The 24,561-nt window shown below is 42.9% G+C and overlaps 1 protein-coding gene across 6 annotated transcripts in view; it reads left to right on the forward strand.

Moving 5' to 3' along the window:
* LOC143285781 (uncharacterized) overlaps nucleotides 1-24,561 on the forward strand; it is a 73,547-nt gene that overhangs the window by 37,609 nt on the left and 11,377 nt on the right. For all 6 annotated transcript variants that reach the window (XM_076593240.1, XM_076593209.1, XM_076593216.1 and 3 more), the window contains exons 4-8: nucleotides 15,220-15,377; nucleotides 16,226-16,380; nucleotides 17,402-17,553; nucleotides 22,632-22,868; nucleotides 24,008-24,179. In XM_076593240.1, coding sequence (XP_076449355.1) covers nucleotides 15,220-15,377; nucleotides 16,226-16,380; nucleotides 17,402-17,553; nucleotides 22,632-22,868; nucleotides 24,008-24,179 — 874 coding nt within the window. The remainder of the gene's footprint in view (nucleotides 1-15,219; nucleotides 15,378-16,225; nucleotides 16,381-17,401; nucleotides 17,554-22,631; nucleotides 22,869-24,007; nucleotides 24,180-24,561) is intronic.

Raw genomic sequence — 24,561 nt, forward strand, 5'->3', positions numbered from 1 at the left:
CACACACACACACACACACACACACACACACACATCTGCACGCATTGCACGCACACATTCACCTGTGCCCTTTCTTTTGAGAAAGCCAAGTTAACATGTGCGTTTGTTTCATCAGGCAGGTGACATTTTTAAGGTTATTGTTTATGCTCAGAAAGAAATAGGCTGTTCTGTTGCACGGGGACGTGCCGAGCTTTTGTGGACCTGCCCGGGTCAGTGAAGACTTCTTTTTCTCACCCCACTCACCGACCCCCACTTTTTATTTTTCCTTTTGGCAGTGGTGTGAGGGGAGGGGGGGGGGGGGAGGGTTGAGTCGTTCTGGCCGGGTCGGTCTGGCTTCACTGATAAGTTGCTTTTCTTCTCCTCCTCCTTCATATCCACTTTCATCATCATCATCTCCTCTCTTTTTTTTCCCCTTCTTCTTTTAACTACCCTTTTCTCCTCCGCCTCCCCTCCTTCCTTCTCTTTTTCTTCCTGTGCTCTTACACCTGCTTCCCCTTCCTTCGAGTCCTCATTTTCAATCGCTCACGACTGTACCAGTCGTAGTAGACCAGCTCCAGTCAATGATAAATTCACGTCTTCAGCAGGCATTTATTTTTTCTCGTTGGAAGAGAGAGTTATGTTTGGGAGAGCTCTCACCGAAATGCGATTGAGTGCAGTGACGGCCCAGCAGCTAGCTCGCACACTCAACCGTGGTTCTTCCGGAGTGCGCTTCTCTAGGGTAGAACTCCGTTCAGAAATCAACTTTAGTAAGTCTCGTCTGATCTTTGAATTATGTTTAACTCATTCGGGACGGCCGGCAAGTCTCCTCGCTTTCTTTCTCCATAAAGCCCCCATTGTCGATTGTTGGCCTGTTCAGGGGTTACCACAGGAACATAGACGAGACTGATGTCCACTCATGATCTTGTGACCCGTTGGACCTTCCTGTCGTGTGCAGGGGACATGATGGTTATCCTTCAGCGGGATTGTCTGTACAGAGAGCCGTCGTGATGGCTTTCATAGTTTCATTTCTTCGCGGGACATTTTTTCCCTCCCGTTCAAGTTTTGCGACTGAAGCTGTTTTCTGAAGCACACAAGTGGGTTTGGAGTTAGGATAGTTTGGATTCCGACTACTACTGCCATGATAATATATCCTTTCACATCAACTGTCCATCTTTTATTGTAAGCCTATCTGCAGATTATATTTATAAAGCCGTGCAAAGACGTCAGTCATCCCTTACGTGTCTTGTCTTGTCTGTGTTCTTGACAGGCCTTCGGTCTTGTAAATGGGGTTGTCGGACTTTGCCCACCTTCCACACCAATCCCCCTCCCACCTCCCCACGACCCCACCCACACACACGCATCCGTATCCGCCCATTGACCCCAAGCCAGCTTGACCCGAGCGCCAAGATGACAAGATCAAAGATGTCGCGGGACAGGTGGAGCGCATGGAATCCCCACGATGACATGACACTCATTCCTCTGAGCCGCTGCTGTGCTTTATCAGAGTAGGGAGGGAAGGAGGGCGGGGCAGGTCGTTCTAAAGAGGAAGAGGGTGAGGGTGACTACCTTGTCTCCCGGGTTTGTGTCTAACCTCTTGATTGAAGCAAGGCTTGCTTGATGCCACAGTGATTGAATCACAGCCTTGATTCCACCTTGACGAGGGCTTGGGTGTGTCAGGGTGGTGCGCTTTTAGTTGTCCCCACACGCACAATTTATTAATAGCCTTATTGTTTCTTATTCACATATTAAAAGGTGCAGTCGACTTGATGTCGTCAGATTATTCCACTCCACTGATTAAGCTTCAATCACAGTCATGTCTGAAGGGATGTTAATGGTTAACATTTGTTTTAAAATGTTCAGTTGTCTCCAGCTCAACGTGTTGTGGCATGGAAATGATGGAACTTGACTCTGCTCAAGAATTATGTGATAAGTGTTGCCGTTCGAATAAACTGGAAGTGAAAACGTGTATGTGTTTTCTGTACTAGGTTAGGTCCATGTGGCGATGACAGAAAGGGAAATCGCGTCTGTTGGATAAATGCTACATTTGTGTGACACAGGCCAGTTTGTGGTGGGTAGGGGTGGAAATTGGGAAAGTGTATGTGGGAGGGGCGGGGGAGGAGGCCGTACAGTTTGTCGAGTCGAGGAGAGAGCTTTTATCACATAAGGCGGGGTACGAACGGAAAGTCATGGCTGTTAAAGTTTTTTCTCAGGCGCAACCTTTCAAGTGATTTATCAGAAAAAGTTTGGTGGGAGAGAGGGAGATATATATATATATTTTTTTTTTTTTTTTTTTTTAAAGGAAAGGTGGTGGGTGGGGGTACAGTGACGTCAAGAAGGGGGTCATCGGAAATTAAGGCTGCAAACTCGGGTACGCCTCTTTTATATTCCCATACATGTAAGATCACTTGACTGCACAAGAAACCATCTGTTCCTCAGAGAGAGAGAGAGAGAGAGACCGTATGTCTTAACCCAGTCTTTGAAATCAACAGCTGGATTACGAACATGAACACAAACTGTAAACAAATTTGTCAGATTTTCTGTTCGAGAACGAGTAAAGGTCTGCTTCTTCCTCCCACAATCGATAAGCTTTCAGTTGTAATTGCCTGAAGGTAATGCGATTTGGCTACTCATACGATGACCCAGTTGCAAAAATTATTAACCGAGGTCATCATAAAAAAGGAAGGGGTTGGGGGGCCGGGGGGGGGGGGGGGATCTCTGGATTGAAATTATATCCATCACGCGAATTCGTGTCCTTCCGAAGATTTGGGGTGCACATATTAGGCTGAATAATAGAGTGTGGGTGGTTTTCTGACTACCAGAGGAGAATAATTATGCGATGACGGGCTGTACAACTGGTATACAGTGAGAGCTGGATGCGCTAGGTCCCGGCCAGGAAACGAGAAAGGGGCGTAACACGGGATGCGAATTGTATGATTATTCACATCAGCGTTTGAAACGGGTTACACAAGTGTGGGGTGGGTTTTTTTCACAGAAAGCGCGTGAGAGAGAGAGAGAGAGAGAGAGAGAGAGAGAGCATGAAGGGTTGGCAAAGACAGAGCACCAAGTTAATGTATTTATATCTGGAATGGTGGCCATTCGGCATTGTGAATTGATCAGTTAGCTCCAGCCAGAAATGGCGTTTGATTGGCTAGCAGACGGCGGACTAATAGCGAGACGTCTTATCACGGAGTTGCCGCGAAATTTTGGGCTATAGGAGCAAATCGATTGGCCTGGTTTGCGCCAGTTTCTTCTTCTTTCCGTTACACGACCAACATCGACTTGCCGATGACTCTGTTGTGGTTCATGCATGCTGGGTTTTTGCGTGTCTCCATAACCCACCGAACACTGACATGGGTTACAGGATCTTTAACGTGCGTATTTGATCTTCTGCGTGCGTACACACACGAAGGGGGTTCAGGCACTAGCAGGTCTGCACATTTGTTGACCTGGAAGATCGTTTACCCACCAGGCGCCGTTACCGTGACTCGAACCCGGCACCTTCAGATTGAAAGTACAACGCTTAATATTATACCGCTCGGCTATTGCGCCGGCATGGAAAGTATATTTAAACAAACTGGGGGTATGATTATACTTCCCATTTTGGTGTGGTATGGGGAGATGCACTTTTTGTCTGTCTTTTGCCTTTTTTTGTTGTTGTTGTTGATGTTGTCCGGAAACATGTTTTGCTTGACAGAGATGTTTGAGTTTGTGTTAACGCGCGCGCAAGAGAGTCGTATGGTATCGTAGATATAATCAGAATTACCAGTTACATGCAGGGAATGCGCGAGTAAGGATAAGGCGCATTTTTGTAGTTTATTGGTTAGCAACATACGAAACCAGCTGCCGCCTGCTGACACCCCATTCATTGCCCTGGCTGAAACGTGTTCCCCATCCGCTGGTTTGTTTCACTTTCAAGTACTGAACATGACAAGAGTTTCCCCCCTTTTTTTAATGTGCGTTTGGTATCAAAGAGATGGGGAGCTTTTTTGAAGTAGGCGCCCACGAAAGATGTTATTTTGATCAAGTGTTTTACGAGTAACCGTTCGTAACAACGACCGGATGCCCCACGTCGCCCACTGAGTCTCCTCTTCCCTTCTCACTTCATTAAAGAAATCATTTCCTGTATTAACCTACTTCCTCCCTTTAATCACACACGCTCTGTCTGAGTCTTAACTCAGTCTGCACCTCCCGCTTCTCTTTTCATGTTCCCTCTCTCCTTCCCTGCCCCCACCCCCTCCCCCTATACCATCCACCCGTCCTTCGCATCGTATCGCATCGCATCGCTCACTCTATTACTTCCTTCTCTCCTTCGACATCCTGTGTATTCTCGGGTGTGTTTCCCGTCCCATCAGTCTGAGCGGCTAGGGAGCACCCTGTAAGGCAAGCATGACGTAAGTCGATCTGATGAGCGAGCTGAAGGGGCCAGGTTTCTGGCGGTCTCTCTGTGTCGTGATGGAGTGAGAAGCGGCTGAAACCTTTCGCCCCAAACCCGTCACTGGTCGCGAGTTCCCTTAAGGGTCCCGTTTATTTTTCAGAATGTTCACAGGCAGGCAGACCCCCTTGTGTACGGGGTCCCATCTGTATCTTTCATCCCGTCGGGGGGGGTTAGGTCGATTGAAGGTGTGTCCCCGTTGAGGTGACGTGATTTCTTGGTGCAGATTGATCGGGGGGGGGTGTCGGTAGACTGTTCGGAGACGACGTACACGCTGAGTTTCGAAAAAAGACGTGATTCGTCGCAGCGCAGGTGAACAGTTTTGAGGGTGGTGAGGGGAGGGGGGGTGGGGTGGGGAATGGATTCTCATTCATCTGTGAAGTACATTACAATAAGAAAATTAGAGAGGTACGTATTTTGAGATACACCGTCACCTGCGTTTGCGTCGGCAAAACATGAGTCAGAAGCATTCCGCCGGACAATTTCGTATTCTGATTAGAAGTTAATTAATGAAAATGTAATGGTTTCAAATTATAATAAAGTCAAAGACTTTACGGATGATAATTGTCCGTTTGTTTGTTGTTGTTGTTGTTGTTTTTACTAGAGCTCAGTGTTTTCAGGCGAGACATTCTGACGACAGCAGTATAGGTCACACAGTTAAGCAAAGATTCTTATGATAAGCTGTAAAGTTCTTGTATATGGACATTCTTGCCGTGATCATTTTGCACCACGACGTAACAATTCTTGCTCCTCCCTCTCTCTTTTTCTCCCTTCCCGTTCCTACTCGCCTCTCACCTGGCCAGGGGACGTGTTGCGTGGACTGAACCCAAAAGGCCCCCATAAACCAGCTGGACTGCCCTTGATAACCCCAAAGGTTGACGAGTATGTCGGGGAGGAAGGGGGCGGGGGGCTGAAAGAGGTGGGGGTAAAACCGAGTCAAGAGAGAACTGAAGGTGTGGTGTGGTAGCGGGGATGTGGTGGGGGAGGAGGAGACAGTGAAGTAGTTTATGGTTTCGCTTCCTGTTGGGTGACTTTCCAGCTGGTGGATGGGAAGGACTGAAGTTGTTTGGGTGATGGGCACTTTGAGGTCAACATGCTTGTGGCATGATTAGAGAGCGTTACTCGAGGCCTCGTCCGTTTGTGGCCAGGTGTCGGAATCAACTGTGTGATGCAGGTGCATGTCGTTTTGATATCTGTATATATATTGGGATGAGCCTAAAGGGAGATGGGGTAAAGTGAAGGAGTACATCATTTCGATATATACCCGGATCGCATGAATGCCATAACGTGGACGGTTACTTAAGACTTCATGCATGCATGCCCTTGCCAAGTGAACACATGAAATTTTCTATCAAGGTGTACTTGCGAGGATGCCCCATTCTACTCCTCTCCAAAATACACACATAGTTATGCTCGTGCAGATTTATCACAATTTGGTCACACACACACACACACACACACACACACACACACACACAGAGGGAGGGGGGGTGAGGGGAGAAATGTATTTTCAGAACAGGCAGTCCTACGCCCTCTGGTTCTTTAAACTTTCAGAGAAAGAGACATACAGAGTTCAAGCAATCTCCTCATTAGAGTTCTCTTCTTTAGCCGATTTTGAATTGAATTTTGAAGACCTCGTGTTCAGCCCCCAATGATCGTGTTTCAGCCTTGAATGTCAACGCAGCTTCGGTAGTCTGTTCAAATAAATTGTACGCGTCCGTTTGACCTACATCATAGTACATGGTAAATGGCTGTGTGGCCAGTTAGCCAGAGACGGCACACTCATCTGACTAAACTGTGGCTGACAGTTCAGTTTCTAGCAAGCTGCGTGGTGGGGTCAGCGAATCTCATCCCTCCGGGTTCGGGCAGAAATGGGCCGTCATAAAGTAATCTTCTGAGGTCCTGTGTACTCGCAGTTTTCAGCGCGAAAGTTGTTGGTGGGTGCAGAGGACCTCAGATAATCACTTAATGTCGACCTACTTCAGCCCGACCCCGAATAAATGCTTTACGTGTCTGAAAATAAGAATGGAAATGATGGGAACCAGGGCGCAGTTGGGGAAAAAGAAACCTTGGGGATGGGGGGGAATCATGTGTAAGTGGGATTGGTATCACTTGACAAAACATCCAATGGACTCTGCAACAAAGAAAAGAGAACGAAATTACAGGTCCATTGTACATGAGATTGCCGCAAGGGGTCTGTCTACATTGACTGATGACAATCAAGACAAGATTCTAGAGAATTGTGGGAACATAGTTATTCTAGATAAGCTCAGAAGATGCAGGGACCTGGTTAGGTGTATGAGCACTGGACTGGACTGAAGCACGCACCACACAAAGAGTCCTTTGCTCTGCGCATTGATTATTCGACATGACAACCTGAAGGCTGTACTTACCCACGGCTGCAGTCTGGTTGTTTTTCATACAGTGTAAAGGATATCCCTATTTTTTATATTTCACATTGTTCTGCTTCCGTTCTTGTGCTCGTCTCCCGCATTCACACACACACACACACACACACACACACACACACACACAAAAGATGGACGCCCCTCCCCCCCCCCCCCCCCCTCTCTCTCTCTCTCTCTCTCTCTCTCTCTCTCCCCCACTCCTCCTCACAGTTCAAGCATGTGAATGTTTTCTGCTACTCGCAATAAACCCATTGAAGGCCGGTTGCCTCCAGAGTGTCACATGGACACTCGTGTGATCTGAGCCGTTAGGGATCACCATGGCGGGAGAGTGAAGTGTGAGGATTGGGGAGGGGGGTGCCGCTGCAAGCTGTACAATTTGACTCAGCCAGGATGACAGCGCATACTGGTGAACTACCGGTACATGATTTGAGCAAAGGGTACCCTGAATTGGAACTCGCGACCTTTGGTCCATTATGATGAGTGCAGTGAAGCACCGTGAGAGCCCGTGTGTTTTGCCGGGAGCCTGTGCCGCGGTGTCAGCGCTTTAACCGACTGATTGCCGGCGCTACCGGATGTCGTGCAGACGTTGAAGAGCATGACAAAAACGATGTCTGGGTGGTATAAAACGAACGCGTAACGACTCTTCAGAGGAATCTCCGACAGGATGTCGGACCAACTCTTTTGTTTTACAGCCAGGTCTTTTATTCATGTCGGGGTGAAAAATCGGGCAGTCCGTTATTTGCCGGAGATGTGTTTTGATATTTATTGCCCTTGTTTTTTTTGTTGTTTTTTTCTTATCCTTACCTGTTCACCCTAACAAAAGGCGTGTTAGCGGAGGGGAGACATATTATTACAACGTTAGTGCTGTTGCGTAGTGCTGTTGCTTCTCTTTCTCTCTCTCTCTCTCTCTCTCTCTCTCGTGTTTTAGTTTTTTAGGGTTCAAATAAATATACTGCACGCAAGACAGATGGAACGAGGTGGCAACAGTACAGGGCTTGTCAGTTGGCAGACTTCGTTTTGGAGCTCATCCACGAGTGGAACGACAAAAATGCGTCTCCACAGTGTTTCCACACCAGACAAGTGTGGCAAGATTCTGGAAGCATCTTACTACTGTTTAAGAAACAGATTTGGTTGTTTTCTCTCTCTCTCTCTCTCAAAAAACAAAACAGAAACAAAACAAACCAAAAAAAAACAAAAACAAAAACCCAACAACAAAAACCACCACAAAAAAACAACAAAACAAACAAACAAAACAAAACAACAAAAGGCATCAACAACAAAAAACCGTTGTGAGTTTTGAGTTCCCTCTCTCTCTTTTCAAATAACGGCCCTGTTGAGAAACAGAATTGGTCTTTTTCTGTCTTGTTAGTATAACGGCACCGCCTTGATAAAGAAGATCTAGAATAGATCTTTTGACTTGTGTGCACCCTTGTTCTCTCGGCATAGCCGTGTGGCAACCAAGGGAGAACTCGATTCCAAGTCTGGTTGTGTGGGCCAGAGCCCTGGGGGTTTGGAGAGGGGCCAAACCGACATGCCGCTTCCGTGGCCAAGCGTGCAAGAGGTCGTGTTACTTGTTTTGCAGTGCAGGCTTGCAACGCGTTACGGCATTGACTGGGAACTTCATTCATCGCTTTACCGTTCTGTGGGCCAGCCCCCCCCTCCATCCCGCCTCCCTCCCGCCTTCTAGTGGGATGTTTACAACATGGGATGTCTGTCCGTGTCTCTGTCTCGCTTGTGTGTGTGTGTGTGTGTGTGTGTGCTTCCCCCTGGCCCCCCGGCAGCTAGTTGGTGTCCGACATCGTTGGGTGCACTGAGATGTGTATCTGTACGTCTGTTTGCATACAGGTCAGTGGTTACGTAGGGGGTATTGACCGCGGTAGTATTTCTCGGGCGTTGACGCTTGCGTGAGGGGGGAAAATTGTAGGTTCAGTGAGTGGTTGGGGGAGGAGACCGAGATTTTTTTCCATTGCCGCTGTCTCGGAACGCCCGCGAAAAAAACAACTATTTTCCCCTCATGGTCTATACTTGGTCACTGCATGTCAAATGAAGAAAGGGTGAGTTTGTGAGAGTTTCTACATTGTTTTCATGGAATGCGTGTGAAACGGTTGCCACATAAACTGTGTCCGCAACTGTTCACTTTCCGGGTTTTCAGGTCGTTTCCCTCCTATCTCTTTGTGTTCCTCCCCCTGTCATTATCATTCATTCCACCTCTGTTTCTCATCTGTTTCTCATTGATTTTGACATAGAGACACACAAGCTTACAGTCTGTCTCTGTCTGCATGTCTGTCTCTCACTCACTCACACATACTCACACACCCATGCACACGTGCATACACATACATGTGTGTGCGCACCCCCACACCTCATACCCCCCCCCACACACACATGCATGCATGCACATGTTTTTCCACTTCTCCGTGCCACAGTCACATGGGCACAATAGTCAAACAGAAATGCAGTCACAGAAATGCCAGCAGACATTTAGACACACTTTACTGTCATATTTTTCTTGCTGTCATTAGCTAATACCGTCATGTGATTATCTCTCTAATTATCCCACCAGTAAATCATCACAACTGCTCATTGTCACTTGTTATGAAGACAAGATCAGAAGACACTGATGGGAGAGAAAAAGACAAAAGTTTGCCACTTTTCCGGTGCTCAAAAACAGACCCATTATCTCTGGCTATTTACCAGCATGATTCAGATAATTAGACTCTGGAGATAATTGATCATTAGGGAACGAGACCTGGAATGCAAGGAAGACTAATTATTGTTTATCAAGGGAGAATTGGAAGAAAGAAGAGAGCCCTTGTTGTTGTATCATGATGTCGGATCGTAGATATGTCTGAGCTGGTTTGTTCAGGCCAGCCTTTTAGCAGATATGACAGAGCAGGTGAAGGGCGGGGGGGGTGGTGTGTGCCAAACCTGAAGCTTGTACTGTGCTCCCTCCTCCCTCCCCTCTCCAAAATGGCCAGGGAAGATGTGGAGAAAATAAAAGGCACAACAACAAAAATGACAGAAACCAAACTCTTCATAACTCTCATGTAAATACATTATGCAAGTGGTGTGAGTATGGTTTGTGTCAAGCACTTATGTCATGTTTGCAACAGGAAGATTCACCATGTTAAGGTGGATTGAATATAGATTTGATCGAAAGGGGGCATTGGGTTATTGCACAGAGTACAGAGATAAGAGGAGGTCTTTGTAGGGATGAAGGCCAGTATGTAATGATGTAGCAAATATATAGGTATGTCAACATAGTAAAAGGTAGATCAATAGTTGGTATTTAAAATTGGAAAAAAAAATATATATATATATATATATATTCATTTGCAGTGTGTTTGTATGTGTACATTAGTGACCTCACAGGCACATGTGTTGTAGTGTTATAAGTCCAATTAGTTCTGATGTATAGATTTTTGTATAATTCCTATGTATGCACTTCTATGAAGTGTGGAATAGGGCTTTTGTAGATTGTGTGCATAACAAAATAATATTCTTCTTTTTTTATTATTATTCATTCTGAATGAAGCATGACTGAGAGTTGCTTACAATTTGTTTGAAATTCCTGATCAAGGGTTGCTGAGCATTCTACAGCAGTGTGGCAGATGTTGTTAATGGCCACAAGCTTCTGCCTGTAATTGATGTGTGCCTTCATTATCCCACAACTGACATGTCTATATGATTCATCTAATCTCAGTGCGCAGTTTATTGGCTGTGTCCTCAAGCAAAAAACAGCTATGGAAAACAAGTAGATGGAGAGGAAGGGGTGGGAGTGGAGGGATTATACATCAAAAAGGATGCCAATGCAAGAAAATAAATTCCATAATAAAGAATAATAGTTCGATGGCACTTGTTTTCCCTCTGGACATGAGTCCTCCATTAACAAGGTGTTAATGTGCTTAAAGTGTGTGACAACTGGCAGTGATGAATCCGGCATGGTCCACTGTATTTGGGGAGATTGCTGTCTTGATTGGGGGTTCTCATTATCGCTTGACAGTGGAATGCAGGGCTCTGTCATTTCAGACAGTGCATGTGTACCTCTCTCGGTATGTCATTCCATTGTCTGTATCTCTGGTCTGTCTCTCACTTGCTGTTTGTCTCCACCTACTGATCCCCTTTTGTTCTCTTATATATTTTTTTCTGTAGGATGGTATTGTTCAGGAATTCCGAACAACCAAGTTGAATCTATCAGAGCAAGTATGTGCGTGCATGTGCACCCACGCATGCTCCAGAAATTTAAAGAAGTTTCATCCTTTTTTCCTAGCTCTTGGAGAGAGGATGGCAGGTCAGCAGAAATGCTGTTTCATTGTCACACTGGTGCCTTAAACTTGACCCTAGGTCCGAACACAGAGAGATTATTCTGATTGGTAAAGAAGAGGTAGGGGTGCACCACAGCCCAAATAGTGCAGTGTTGGCTTGTTCTATCTGCTCCACACTCCTATCGTCCCCATTGTGGACGTCCTACCCAGACATGAAGACTGGTGCACACAGCACCAGTTGGTGGTGAGCCAGCTAAGAACCAATGGCTAGTTGCAAGTGATGGAGGAGAACAAATGGAAATGGGATTCATTCAACCGAGTTTGGTTCTCGGCAAACATAAATCTGAAATTGATGTTTGTTGGTATGAAATATAGGTATTGTGAGTGTGTTTTTAAGTCATTAGATACAGGTTTGTAAAATGCATGTTTTGTGAATGCATTTTTAACTTGTCAAATACAAAAGGTTTTATAAGTGCTTTTGTTTACATGTGTTTGGTTAATTCCTGTGTTAACAGCAGATGCATGCAAAAGTGCTTGAAATTCTTTACTTTTTTGTTGGATCTTGTAAGGGAACAGATGTATTTACAACTTTTATTACAAACGCCATGAGGTCCCTCTTTGGGAGGTGTGAACGTCAGTTTGCATTTAAAAAAATATATCATCATTATTAGTCTTCAGGCAAAACCAAGTTAAATAAAGCATTCCTAACAAGCAGGAGGATCGTTATACTGGCTTGACTGTCACATGATAATGTCACAAAGTGAGTCACTCACGCTGTGCTAATGGCTCACTGTAGACCGACTTGTTCCATCAGTTGAGCGGAAGGCACATAATGACTAAGTATCGTGCAAGGGGAGATGGATGTTTGGTCGACCTTCAGAGAATATCATAGGGTGGTGAACTGGATGGTTACATAAGCAGGGGCTGGGCGGTAATGACAAGCTGTTTGTCGTGATGCTCTGTTCCCAGCATCCTTTTTGCCCAGTGGGCGCGCCTGTTCAGCATGTCTCTCTTCATTTTTTTCTGACAATGGTGATGAACTTTTAACTGCCATTTCTGTGGCATTTTTTGTCGGTCATCTGGAATGTGTTGTTTGTGTCCTGTTTTATCGTCATGCGGTCATGTGTGGGTCATGTGTGGTCCTAGCTAATTTTCCTCGTGGTTTCTCTCCTGCTGATAATAAACTCGGGTCATGTGGGAGGGGGAGCCAGTACACAGTTGCCCCTTGTTCCTATTCAGTCTGTGCATCTATTATTGCCTCATTATTTTGTCATCCTGTTCCCAGACTCGCTCGCCCTCAACCTTTTTTTCTCCCCTTTACCATTTGTGACTGAGACTTGAGTGGACTGTGATGCTGAACTTCTCACGGACACCCAAGTATATTGTTGTGGTTCAAGCCTGAGAAGAGGCACCATGAACAGAAACAGTACTGTAGCATTTAGTGTTTTTTTTTAAATTAAAAAAAGGGAAGAGAAGAAGAAAAAAAGGATAACAATCTTCTTCTTTTTTGTCATCTGACCATATATAACTTTTTTGTTGTTGTTTTGCATGTTTGTGTGCATTTCTTTATTTCTTTTTTTCATTCATATAAATGTACTTATCAGAATGTTGTCTGTGGTTCCATAGGAGTCTCAGCGGATATTTTTTTAATTTTATTCTGGCATTTTCAGTTTGCACATTTGTTTTTCTTTCAGTCAGCTGTTGGTTCTTCTCCTGCTCTCTGTGGTCCCATCCCTACAGCCTCTCTCTCTCTCCTCCCCTTTATCCTATCTCCCCCCCCCCCCCCCAACCACACACACACACCCTCCCATTCCTCCCTCTTTCTCTAATTCCCCCTCTCACTTTCCTCCACCCCTCTCTCTCTCACCACATTTTGGTCTGTTTTTACTCTGGAGCTTCCAGTAACTAAATAAATACCCCCCGCTGTTTCCGTTTCCTTTCAAACATGCCACTCTGTAACCAACCGTCCGCCCCCCTCTCCTCCCCCTTCCCCCCAAGCTCCCTCACCCCCACCCCCCAATCCCCAAACCCTCTGGCGAGTTTCCCTGGAAAAAGAGAGAGAGAGAGAGAGACAGCCAGCGCACTGTGTTTTCTGACCTGGTGGTGTTGCGTGTTGCTCCTATGGCCTGGCACCCTTCATGAGGGTGCTCTTTGATCCCGTGGGCCAACCCCAGCGGAGAGAGAGGGATCGATCAGTCCCTGGCAGAGCAACATTACGTCATCCCTGGAGTAGCCACCGCCAACACAGCATGGTGTCCTAAAGGGCACGTCACCCTGCCGGCATCACACGGGTTGATCGTGGATATTGGCGCTTGGTGGCCAGGGTGTGTGTGTGATGCACCCTTTCCAGCGGAAGGCAATAGGACACTAGTCATTATAGCATTGTCATCATCCCCTTGATCAAAACGCCCATGTTCTTTGTTTGTGGTTGTTTGTTTTTTGGTCTGTCATTAATGTCAATTGGTAGGGGGGGGTGGTAAGATTTATGGCACAGTATGCATTCAATTTCATTTCAGCTTCTAGGCTTATTTTTTATTTTAAAAAAATTCTTTTATCTATTATTATTTTTGTCAGCCAGATCTTGATTGATAACAAACCCATGATGAATAAGTTTGGCTGGGTTAAATATTTACGTGATACCATCTGTTCTTAGCCATAAAAAACGCACATAATTTCATCAGCAGTGAAGCCTGCAACAAAGGAAAAACAAGAAAAAGTAAATCAAAAGCAGAACCAGACAGTAATTTCATGAATTCAATACTTCATTTTTTATGGTCATATTTTGGGGTTTTATGTTCATTTAGCTGGCAATTTAAAGTGGTCAGCTTTTAGAGATATGTGTGTATGTGTTTATATTTGTGCGCTTGTTTAGGAGCAGCAGTTTGCAGAAAGATGATGACTATTAACAAGTATGTTCAGTTTGCATTGCTCTTGGATAAATGCACAGTTGACCAGTATTTTCTACCATTATATAACTGCCCCAGCCCCTGACCAGCACTCTTCCCCCACACCTCTTCCACCAGTCCACCCTCATACTTTTTCCATGAAACCAATAGATAAGCACCAAAATTTGTTGTTAAGTCAATAATTTAGTTTCATAATCTGATTATTGATCAATTTTTGTATGATTATTAATCATTTGCTTTTAGCATTAAAATCATCATGACTTGAAAATTAATCATTTTAACGAATGCTGAAGCACACATTTATGGAAAAGCAGCATAAAAATATACAATTTAAATCTCACAATGAATATAAATAAATGAATATGATGGGCAATTATTTCAAATTGTGTACAGATATAAACACAGACAGCAATTCAATTCACAGGTAAATTTAAATGGGAGTTTATTGCACAGGCAAATGCAGGCAGGAGTTCATTGCACATATAGTTGTTTATTACACAGTAAATACAGATAAATCCAGATTTGGGTTTTTGCCTCAGTGGATGTGGAAAAAGCAGAGCAGGAAGAGGGAAAGAGCTATGTTTGTTGAAAGCAAGGTGTTGGGCAGAAAGGGACTAGAGGGTTATTGGGGAAAACTTGCCCCTCCCTCCTTCCACCCCCCAACCCCACCCCTATCCCTTGTCTGTTCTGTGCTTACAGAATCCATTACCTTGATATATCCTGTATATCCTGTGGCCTTTTTCTTATTAATTAGGCTTGAGGTTATTTCTTTAGGGGGTTCTTTCCTTCTCTGTTCTCCAAACCTTGAGGTCCTTTCACATAATTTCTTATGTTTCACTTTTTTCTTCTTCTTATTCAGCATGTGTTCTTTCAGTAGTGTGCATATTATTATTTTTTTAAATCAAGGAGAGACGTGGTGTCTTTTTGTTTCCTTTCTGTCCTTTGAACCAATTAGCTCCTTCATAAATGTGTTTAGAAAATTCATTTTTTTAGAAGTTGTTTAACAGTGTGTGTGTGTGTGTGTGACGCATGTGCATGCATCCTTTACTATTTCTTTTCTTTGTTTTTTTTTTTCCCCATCAGTTTACATTTCAGCTGATTTCTTTTACACTGAATTCCTCTACGGCTGGTACTAAGTTCATCATCAGCAACAAATGACATGTGACAAATTGTTATTATGATTATTCTGATTTACTATGACAATGTGTCGTTTGATTTGTGTGTTTCAGCGCGGTTCACGGTGATGTGCTACAACGTGCTGTGCGACAAGTACTGCACACGCCAGCAATACGGGTACTGTCCGTCGTGGGCCCTCAACTGGGAGTACCGCAAGAAGGGCATCCTGGAACACATCATCAGTCTCAACGCCGACATCATCAGCTTACAGGTCTGTTACATGCACTTTTTTTGTTTCTTTGCTGTTTGTCCTTGCTGTTGTTCAACACTTTTTCATCTTTTCACTAAGAGTGATATTAGATTGTGTATTCAATACATTTCATCTGTTTCACATCCTTTTACAAAGAGCAATATTAGATGGTATATTCAACACAAGATCCAAAATGCTTCGTATCCTTCCTCTTTTCTGTGTGTGTGTTTCACAATCATATATATATATATGTATATGTCTGTTTTTTGGGGTTTTTTTTTAATCTTTGCCTTGATATCCTTTTTCCAATCCTGTAAAGATTTGTTGTTGTTTTTTTAAATCTAGCATGCCTCCACTTCCCAACCCCCCTTTTCTCTCTGTGCTTCTCTCGCTTTCTGTCTCTCACCATCTCTCTCTCTCACTTGCTTACTGTCTTTAAAAAAAAAATTTTCCTACCTCTCTCAGACCCAAGAAATAAGAGTTTGTGGTTATTTATATCCTATTTTTCTTCAACATTTGGTTTTTGAGTAGGATGGCTAGGAGCTGGTGTGAAGACTTTGTTAATTAATCCCCCCCCCCCCCCCCACACACACACACCCTTTTTTTCTTTTTTTTTTCCTTTTTCTTTTCTTTATTGGATATTTGTTTTTTTTAGTAGGATGGTTAAACTCATAGTAGTTATGTTCCAGCAACTGGTGTGAAAACTGTATTAATTGATTTACTTTTTTTCTTTTTTTTTTCTTTTTTTCCCAAACATTTTGTTTTTGAGTAGGATGGTTAAACTTATAACAGTAGTTGTTAGGTTCCAGCAGTTGGTGTGAAGACTTTGTTAATTAATTAGGTGGGGGTTTTTTCTCTTCTGATTGCAGGAAGTAGAAACTGAGCAGTTTGCTCGCTTTTTCCTGCCTCAGCTTCAACAGGTCGGTTATGACGGAATCTTTTCTCCCAAATCACGGGCACGCACCATGACGGAGCAAGAGCGTCGCCACGTGGATGGCTGCGCCATTTTCTTCAAGAAAGACAAGTAATTTAGTCTCTCCCTTTTTACTTTGATCCCGTCGTATTGATGTGAAGTATATTCTCAGAAAGGGGAGTGGGGGGGGTGGGGAATGCAGGCACAGACATATTCACACACGCAACACGCACATCCCACACACACATTTATTTACACGCACACACTCACACACCCGCCCACCACCACCTCCACCACCATACCACACCACACAATCCACACACACACATTTGCACGCACACACTCACACACACGCACACCACTGCCTCCACCACCATACCACACAACACAATCAGAGCACATCAGTGTCAGATATGGGATTTAAAACAATGTTTGTTGTTGTTTTGGAAAATTAATGATTTCTGAAGATGTTAAAGCCTGAGAGATCATTCTCCCATTTTGGTATTTGGAATTTTAGCAAATAATGCAATTAGAATGTGATTTTGTTGTTCTAGTTGTTGTTTGTCAGTCGTCTAAATGTTTGGAAATGGACAGTTTTACAATTCAAAATACCAAAACCTTCAGCTACAGCGGCTGTCATTCCCTGACCTTCGTTGTCCTGGGTTTTTGCCCTATTTTGGGGAAATTTATAGATCATGTTGTTGCTGCATTATACAAAATGAGAGGTGGGATGTGAGGAGTAATGAAAGCTTACTTAGTATTGATGGAATTATGGGTTCACATCCTCTCTTGTAAATCTGCACATTGTAATTAATTTCACCCCCATACCAGATTGATTCGATTTCAGGGCCACAGTGCTAAAATGCAGATTTTGTTGTGGTTTTTTTGTTGTTGTGTTAGTTGATGATAATGGTGATTTATAGTAATGATATGGAATGTGAGGTATATGTTTGAATCATAAATGGTAACACTGTCTGTGTGGGTTTTTTGTTGTTGTTAGGAATGGAATAGTCCACTTCAGAATGTGTGTGTGTGATTATGATAATACTATGATAACGATTATGATAATTATAATAATGATAATGATATAAAAATGATTATGTTAATCAACACGTTGCTGTGTGGGCGCCAGGTTTCGGCTGGTGGAAGAGAAGCTGGTGGAGTTCAACCAGCTGGCCATGGCCAACGCCGAGGGCAACGACGACATGCTGAATCGGGTCATGACCAAGGACAACATCGGCCTCTGTGCCCTCCTTGAGACCAAACCCGCCATCTTTGAGAACTGTGAGTACTTCCGCCTAGGAGACAAAAGAATCTGACCACACACACGGAATCGGATCCCACACTCGCCTGTATTTTCTCCCCATCCGCTAGAGCTGGTTGCCTGGACGATATTATCATTTGGATGAGATGATAAACTAAGGTCCCATGTACAGCATGCACCTAGCACACTTTAAAGAACACACAGCAACAAGAGGCTTGTCCATGGCAAAGTTCTGAAGAAAAACTCACTCTAATATATACGTGTATATGTGCACGTGATTGAAGCCTGACTGATACAAGAAACAAATTAGAGCTCCAAAAGGCAGCTGTCAGTTGGCTCTACCCAGGCCTACCAATTGTAGAAATGACTCTGTAAGGTGATTAGAGTTTGGTCTTTGACTGGACATAGGTGCCATATAAGTATCAGTAATAATCAATAATACTATAGCTTGTCATGGCTGAAATTGGGATTGGTCAAGTTATTCAGGGCTTGGGGCTTGTCTTCGTGAAGGTTGTTACATTGGTGGAGGTACAGCTTGTAATGTGTTGGACGTTTTGTCTTTTTTTTTTTTTTTTTTTTTTTTTGTAAAAAAAATAAAACAAAATATTTGTTTTATTTATCTTGTTTTATTTTTTGGCTGCCTGATCTTCCATGCCGAGACAGTGGCGTTGTCCTCTGGATGCTGATCTTGATTCCTACTTTCCACAGACACTGTTTTTTTTTTTAACCTTTATTTTATTTTCACTTTTTCTGTTCTCAGAAGCAAGATGGCATTTAAAATAAAGGTGAATAAATAAATGCAGAAAGATATTGATAAATAATCAAACATGTGAGTAAGTAAATAAATAAATAAATGAATAAATACAAAATTAAAAGTACAAAAGAAAGAAACTGAAATGAAAACAAACAAATGGGCAGATCAATAGACAAATGAATATATATAAAAAATGAAAAAAAAGATCAGTCACTGTTGGTGTCTGAAGTGCAGACCTGTGGTTTATCTACAACCCCCTGACCCCTTGCTGTTAATGTTGTCATGACAACAGTTATTCTGGGCTTCCCCCAGCATGTGGTTCTCAAAATACCCTGTTGTGTGTCAGAAAGGGGAGGGCTTAGCCTTGGCGCTTATTAATTCTCTTTGTTGGCTGCACTGTGTGGGAGAGAGGAGGAGCCCATGTGATGACCACCTGTAGCTTTCCCATGGAGCCTGGTCTGGCTTGTCACTGCTGCCACTCGCTCTGTGCCTGATTACGCTGATTGCCTGACTTTCCCCATACACGTTGCTACATGTGTGATCATCTCATTTTAGATGTTGCTTAAGATCAGTGTGTGTGTGTGTGTGTGCGTGCATCTGTCTGGGTTCTTTGCGTATATTGGGGAGGAGGGGTTGGGTGGGGGGGGGGGGGGGGGGGGGGGGCAGTATGCGTGTAGTAAAATGAAATTACCAACCTGGTTTGAATTCTGTAGCATGTGACCAAGTTAAATCAGTCACAGAGCGCAGTCATTTTGTATGTGGAGAAAAAATGGCTGGCCACAGTGCTTCATGGAAAAGAAAAGCAGTTTCAGGGTATTCTTATCATTCTTGAAAAGAGAAAATTCACTGCTTAGTATGTATAGTAGGACTCTTTACACCTTGCATTATCCCAGCTAGAATGTCATCAAAGTTTACAGCGTATATCCTGGGCCGTTGCACCTTTGAGATAGTCTTGGTGGTTTTGATAAAGAAGTAAGCACAGTTTGCGTTCCTTATGGATGATGGCAGTATGGCAGTTCTTGCCAACAAACTTCATTGCCCAGTTCATCTTGAAATTCATTCATTTAACATCAACTTAATAAGTAAATGAATAATTGCAGTATTATTACAAAAGATTATTTACTAGGTCCACTTTACTATTTACTCTCTCAAATGCATATATTTTATAAGAGTGCTTTTGTGGAAAAAACTTAGAGGGTTGAAAAATGTTGAGAAATATTGTTATGTTTAATAGATGGATATTTTTGGGTTTTTTCAAAATGAAGATGAATCCCCAAGGATCATTGACAAATGAAAGTCCACAAAAAATGTATGTTATTTCAGCCATTTTTGTTTGCATATAAGCACATAAACATTGAGTTGCATGTCTTATATGCAGAAGGTTTTAACTCTGTGTTTATGTGTTGCATGAACATTTTTGTTTTTCATTTGTCTTTGTTCATTGAGCAGCAAAACATCAACCTGTGCTAGTTTTGATATTTTGACATTGTTACAACTTTAAAAAATGTTACAGACAATATACAGAGGCTGTCCAAACTCTCTTTTCAGAAATGTAAATGATTTTTTTGTCAACTGGTGTAAAATGGTTCACTTTAAATCACATAAAATAATGTTCCATGTGTTTAAAATAATTATGCAAATAGAATTTTTACATAACACATATTCAGTAGTCTCTAGACTGTTAGTGGGGAGGAAAAACTGTTACTGGAAGAATTCTAAAATACGGTTTTCTCATATTTAGAATACAGTGTATGTTTCTGGAATTTGTTAAAACTGTGTCTGTAGCACTAGCACTGTTTTAGTAATTTGGTACTTTCATTGTGCTGGTTGGGGGGGAGGTGTTGGGAGTGGGGGTAACTTTTTTGTCTGGGCTGTAAACAGCATGGGACACCTTCCTGTGTGATTAGCGAGCAGTATCAGATAACATTAACAGTATCAGATGACATGAACAGCAATCAGATAGCATTGATACTGCGTTCAGGTCCAAAACAAATTGCACAGTAGTGTCCAGCAACAGAGGATTGCATGGAGAGCAAAGCCTTCCAGTATTGGATGGCCTGAGTCTTTTTGTTCTTATCGCTTCTTGTTGGATTGCTATTCAGTTTGAAATCAGAAAAGCAATTTGTAAAGTTGCTGTACACAGCCCTGATATGGCTCTGTGTAGTTGGCGGAGTTGAACTGAGAAGGAAAAAAGGCTGTTGTAGTATGTGAAAGGATCATGCCCAAAGAGCAGAATTTTTTTCTGATGTTGTTTGGCCTTGGTGTGAAAGCTAAATGTGTGTGAACATGCTAACATGCCTTGACCAGTTTTTCTTCTTCAGTTTTTGTTTCTTGTGGTGGGGTGCTTCTCTTGTTTTTTTCACTGGTTGTTTTTCAGGGTTACCTTGCCCTGAGGTTTCTTCTCTTGACGCCTTGTTCTGTCTGGTCTCGTCTGTCAGTTGTCTTTCTTTGCCTGTTCTCTTTCTTCGTCTCACAAACATAGACACACATGAACACACACACACACACACTCACACAGACACTCACAGTAAAGACAGATACCCATATGCACACACAGTGACACAAACAGTCATCATGTGAGCACACATGCATGCACACACCACACAGTCGAATGGAGGATGTGTTATGAAATGTTGCTGCATAGAAAAGTCTCACGTGTACAACATGCTAATTGTACAAGGTGGTGGGGAAAGAAGTGGGTGGTGGTGGTGGTGGTGTCTGTAATTTCATGCTGCTTGCCCCTGTCTTTGACGACTGGTTGCACATGACGTCAGGGCAGCCGTATATCTGTCTGTCTGTCTGTCATCTTGCTTCCTTGTCTGTTCCTGTTTCCTCCAGTCTCTGTCCTGCCTGTCTTCCTGCTCTGCTGTCTGTCACATCACGGTGGGCTTGACAAGTGTGTTGTAATGTGTCGCATGACAGATCTTCCTTTTGAGTGTTGTTTCTTGCTGAGGAAATGGGGGAGGCTTCTTTGTGTGTGTGTGTGTACCTGTGTATGTGTGTGTGTGAATTTTATGTGTGTTCCTTTTTTGACTGATATGTCATGGCAGATCCCACTCATGTCTCTTTCTTCTCTTTTTTTGGTCTCTTGTTTCAAGAAGTGTGTGTGTCTGCTGGGGAGATAGCAACTTGGTATTGTGTATCTATTACCTTTTATATATATGTGTGTGTGTGTGTGTGTGGAGAGAGAGAGAGAGAGATGCCTTCACTATGTGGTTTCAGGTTATATACATGCCATCAGTATTTAACAGACAACATGTACATTAGAAGCTGTGGCAGAGTCGGTTAGGTCTTGGACTTCTGATCTTGTGCTCACCAGTGATCAGGGTTTGAGGCCCCATATTTCAGTGTGGTGCTGTGCCCTTGGGAAAGGCACTTTACTCTGATTTTCCTCTCTACACCCAGGTATGAATGGTTACCTGACAAGTGAATGAAGGTTAAAACGGCGGAAGGAGAGGATAGGGCACTGCCTTTCTTTGCCAAGCCATAGACACCAGTTAACTGCCCCGATGGACGTGAAAAGCAGTGGGACCTTTAAACTTTTAACCCCTATGTACAAGGTTTTGTTAACTCATGTACATGGTGGTGTTATTAACCCTTATGTACATGGTTTTATGAACCCCCATGTACATTGTGGTGTTATTAACCCTTATGTACATGGTTTTATGAACCGCTGTGTACATGGTGGTTTTATTAACCCTTATGTACATGGTTTTATGAACCCCCATGTACATGGTGGTGTTATTAACCCTTATGTACATGGTTTTATAAACCCATATATACATGGTGGTGTTATTAACCCTTATGCACATGGTTTTATGAACCCCTGTGTACATGGTGGTTTATTAAACCCTTATGTACATGACAGTTTTTTATCCTTACATACATGGTGGTTTTATTAACCCTTACGGACATGGTGGCCTATGTACATGTACATGGCCCTATGTACATGGTGGTTTATTAACCCTTATGTACATGGTGGTTTTATTAAACTCATGTACATGGTGGTTTTATTAACCGCTATGTACATGGTAGTTTTATTAACCCTTATGTACCTGCAGGTTTTATTAACCCATATGTACATGGTGGTTTTATTAACCCTCATGTGCCTGGTGGCTTTATTAGCCCTTATGTACATGGTGGGTTTTTTTTTAAAACTCCTATGTACATGGTGGTTTTATTAACCCTTATGTACCTGGTGGTTTTATTAACCCTTTTATACCTGGTGGTTTTATTAACCTTTATGTACTTGGTGGTTTTATTAAACCCTTATGTACATCATGGTTTTATTAACCCCTGTGTACCTGGTTATTTTATTAACCCCTATGTACCTGGTGGTTGCAGGCCCCCCACCACCAGAACCAGTGTCGCGGCAGCTGCTGCTGGTGGCGACAGCCCACATCCACTGGGACCCCCAGTACAGTGACGTGAAGATGGTGCAGACCATGATGCTCATGTGGGAGCTGCAGAAGTTTGTGGAGGAGGCCACGCGCAAGTACTCGCTGCCCTTCCCTGGACCCTACTCCTGCAACTCCATTCCCTTCGTCTTCTGCGGGGACCTCAACTCTTTGCCAGACTCAGGTCAGTGTCTCTGTTGCTCTCCAGTTTGTCTCGATTGGGTTGGTTTGTTTTTTGTTCTTCTGAAGAGGTGTGACTCCATGGGTAAAGTTCATGGATCTGTTCTTTTTTTCTTTTCTTTTTTTTTTTTACTTAAACAAGTATTTATTAAGGATCTCGTATCTTTTACTGAATCTAGTTAGTTCCTACTTTTTTTTTTCTTTTCTTTTTTATGTGTTGTGTTGAATGTCAACTCTTCACATGGTTTAAGTAAGGTGTGGAATTTTCCATGTTTGTGACTTAAATCATTTCATCTTCTGTGATTTCATAGCAGTAGTTTGATTTGTTTTCTCTTTCAAGCATATGTAAATTCTTTGCTTGATTCAGGTGAGTTCTGTGCGTATTATACCAGTGCCTTCATTTCTCTTAAGTGAAGGTGTGTTCACTGATTGCCTTGAGGTTACTCTCTTCTCATGCTATTCTTAGCTGTTTTGGAAAGCTTTGTCTTGTTTGATTCCTTTTCTTCCTGCTGAGGATCCCAGCACTTTACTTGGATTTCATTCCTTTTGTGGGAATCTTATATTTCTTAAGTACCTGCTAGGAGTTTACTGTGAATGCATGTCCAGGAAGAGAAAAAGAAAGGGGGAAAAAAAAAGCATTGAAACACACCCTTTCTTCTAAAAGCTTGGTAAATGACTTCTTGATTTTCTCATTGGTCTCTCTTCTAAATGGAGCTTTGCTGTACATTGGAAATATTTAATGTGGTGGTGTTTTTAATTGACAGTATAAAAGTTAGATTTACTGATGGACAGCATCAATTGCTTTCTTGACAGACGGAGAGAATGTTTGTGCTCAGAGATAGGGGAAAGGTGACAAGAAAAGAAATGGGATTGTATCAGAAAATCTTTAACACTTTGGTTTGACACAAAGTATTAAAAAAAATACATAGAAAAAACTCATAAATAGAGCTTACAAATGTTTGCATTGAAGTGTCTAAAAAAAGAAAATAAATATAACATGTTTTACTGATGGTTTAGTGCCAGGTAGGCATGTACGCTTCAGAGTAACTGATAACTAGCATATGCCACAGGGTGGTCCACAAGGTGGTTCAGGATCTAGAGCGCTGGCATGTACTTTGCTCATTTTGGGTGTCCACTTTGCAGGAGTGATTGAGTTTCTGTCGAACGGGAAAGTGGCAGTGAACCATGAGGACTTCAAAGACAACATGTACGACCAAGCCATGAAGAAGATGTGCAATGGGGACAAGACCCACATCTATCACAACTTTCACCTGGGGCGCGCCTACACCGACATCATGCCTGTAACCAATTACACGTGGGTGGCTTTTTGTTTCTGTCACTTTCTGTTGCTGAAGTTTTTTCGTGACTGCCAGTTTGGATTGTGTCAGTTGGTAATGTGATGAAAGTTATGTTAACAGAAAACTGGAAATGCATTTTTGATGTACAGTTTTTGTGAGGTAAGTATGATTTCTTTCAGACAGATACAGTTAGAAGGGCATCACAGTCATTTTTCATTTGGACAAATGATTATGTTTATGCCTGGTTTGCATCAGTTTGACATGGCGCTGTATATGACACCAGATAATTATGTTTTTATATGATAAGTGGGTTTTTGCTTTTTCGTTTTTTGTTGTTGTTTTTGACACAGGTATGACTGCAACAGCATCACTGACTTTGTGCATGTGTAACGAGTCTGT

The sequence above is a fragment of the Babylonia areolata genome, chromosome 1 (genome assembly GCF_041734735.1).
Source record: "Babylonia areolata isolate BAREFJ2019XMU chromosome 1, ASM4173473v1, whole genome shotgun sequence".
NCBI lineage: Eukaryota > Metazoa > Mollusca > Gastropoda > Neogastropoda > Buccinidae > Babylonia > Babylonia areolata.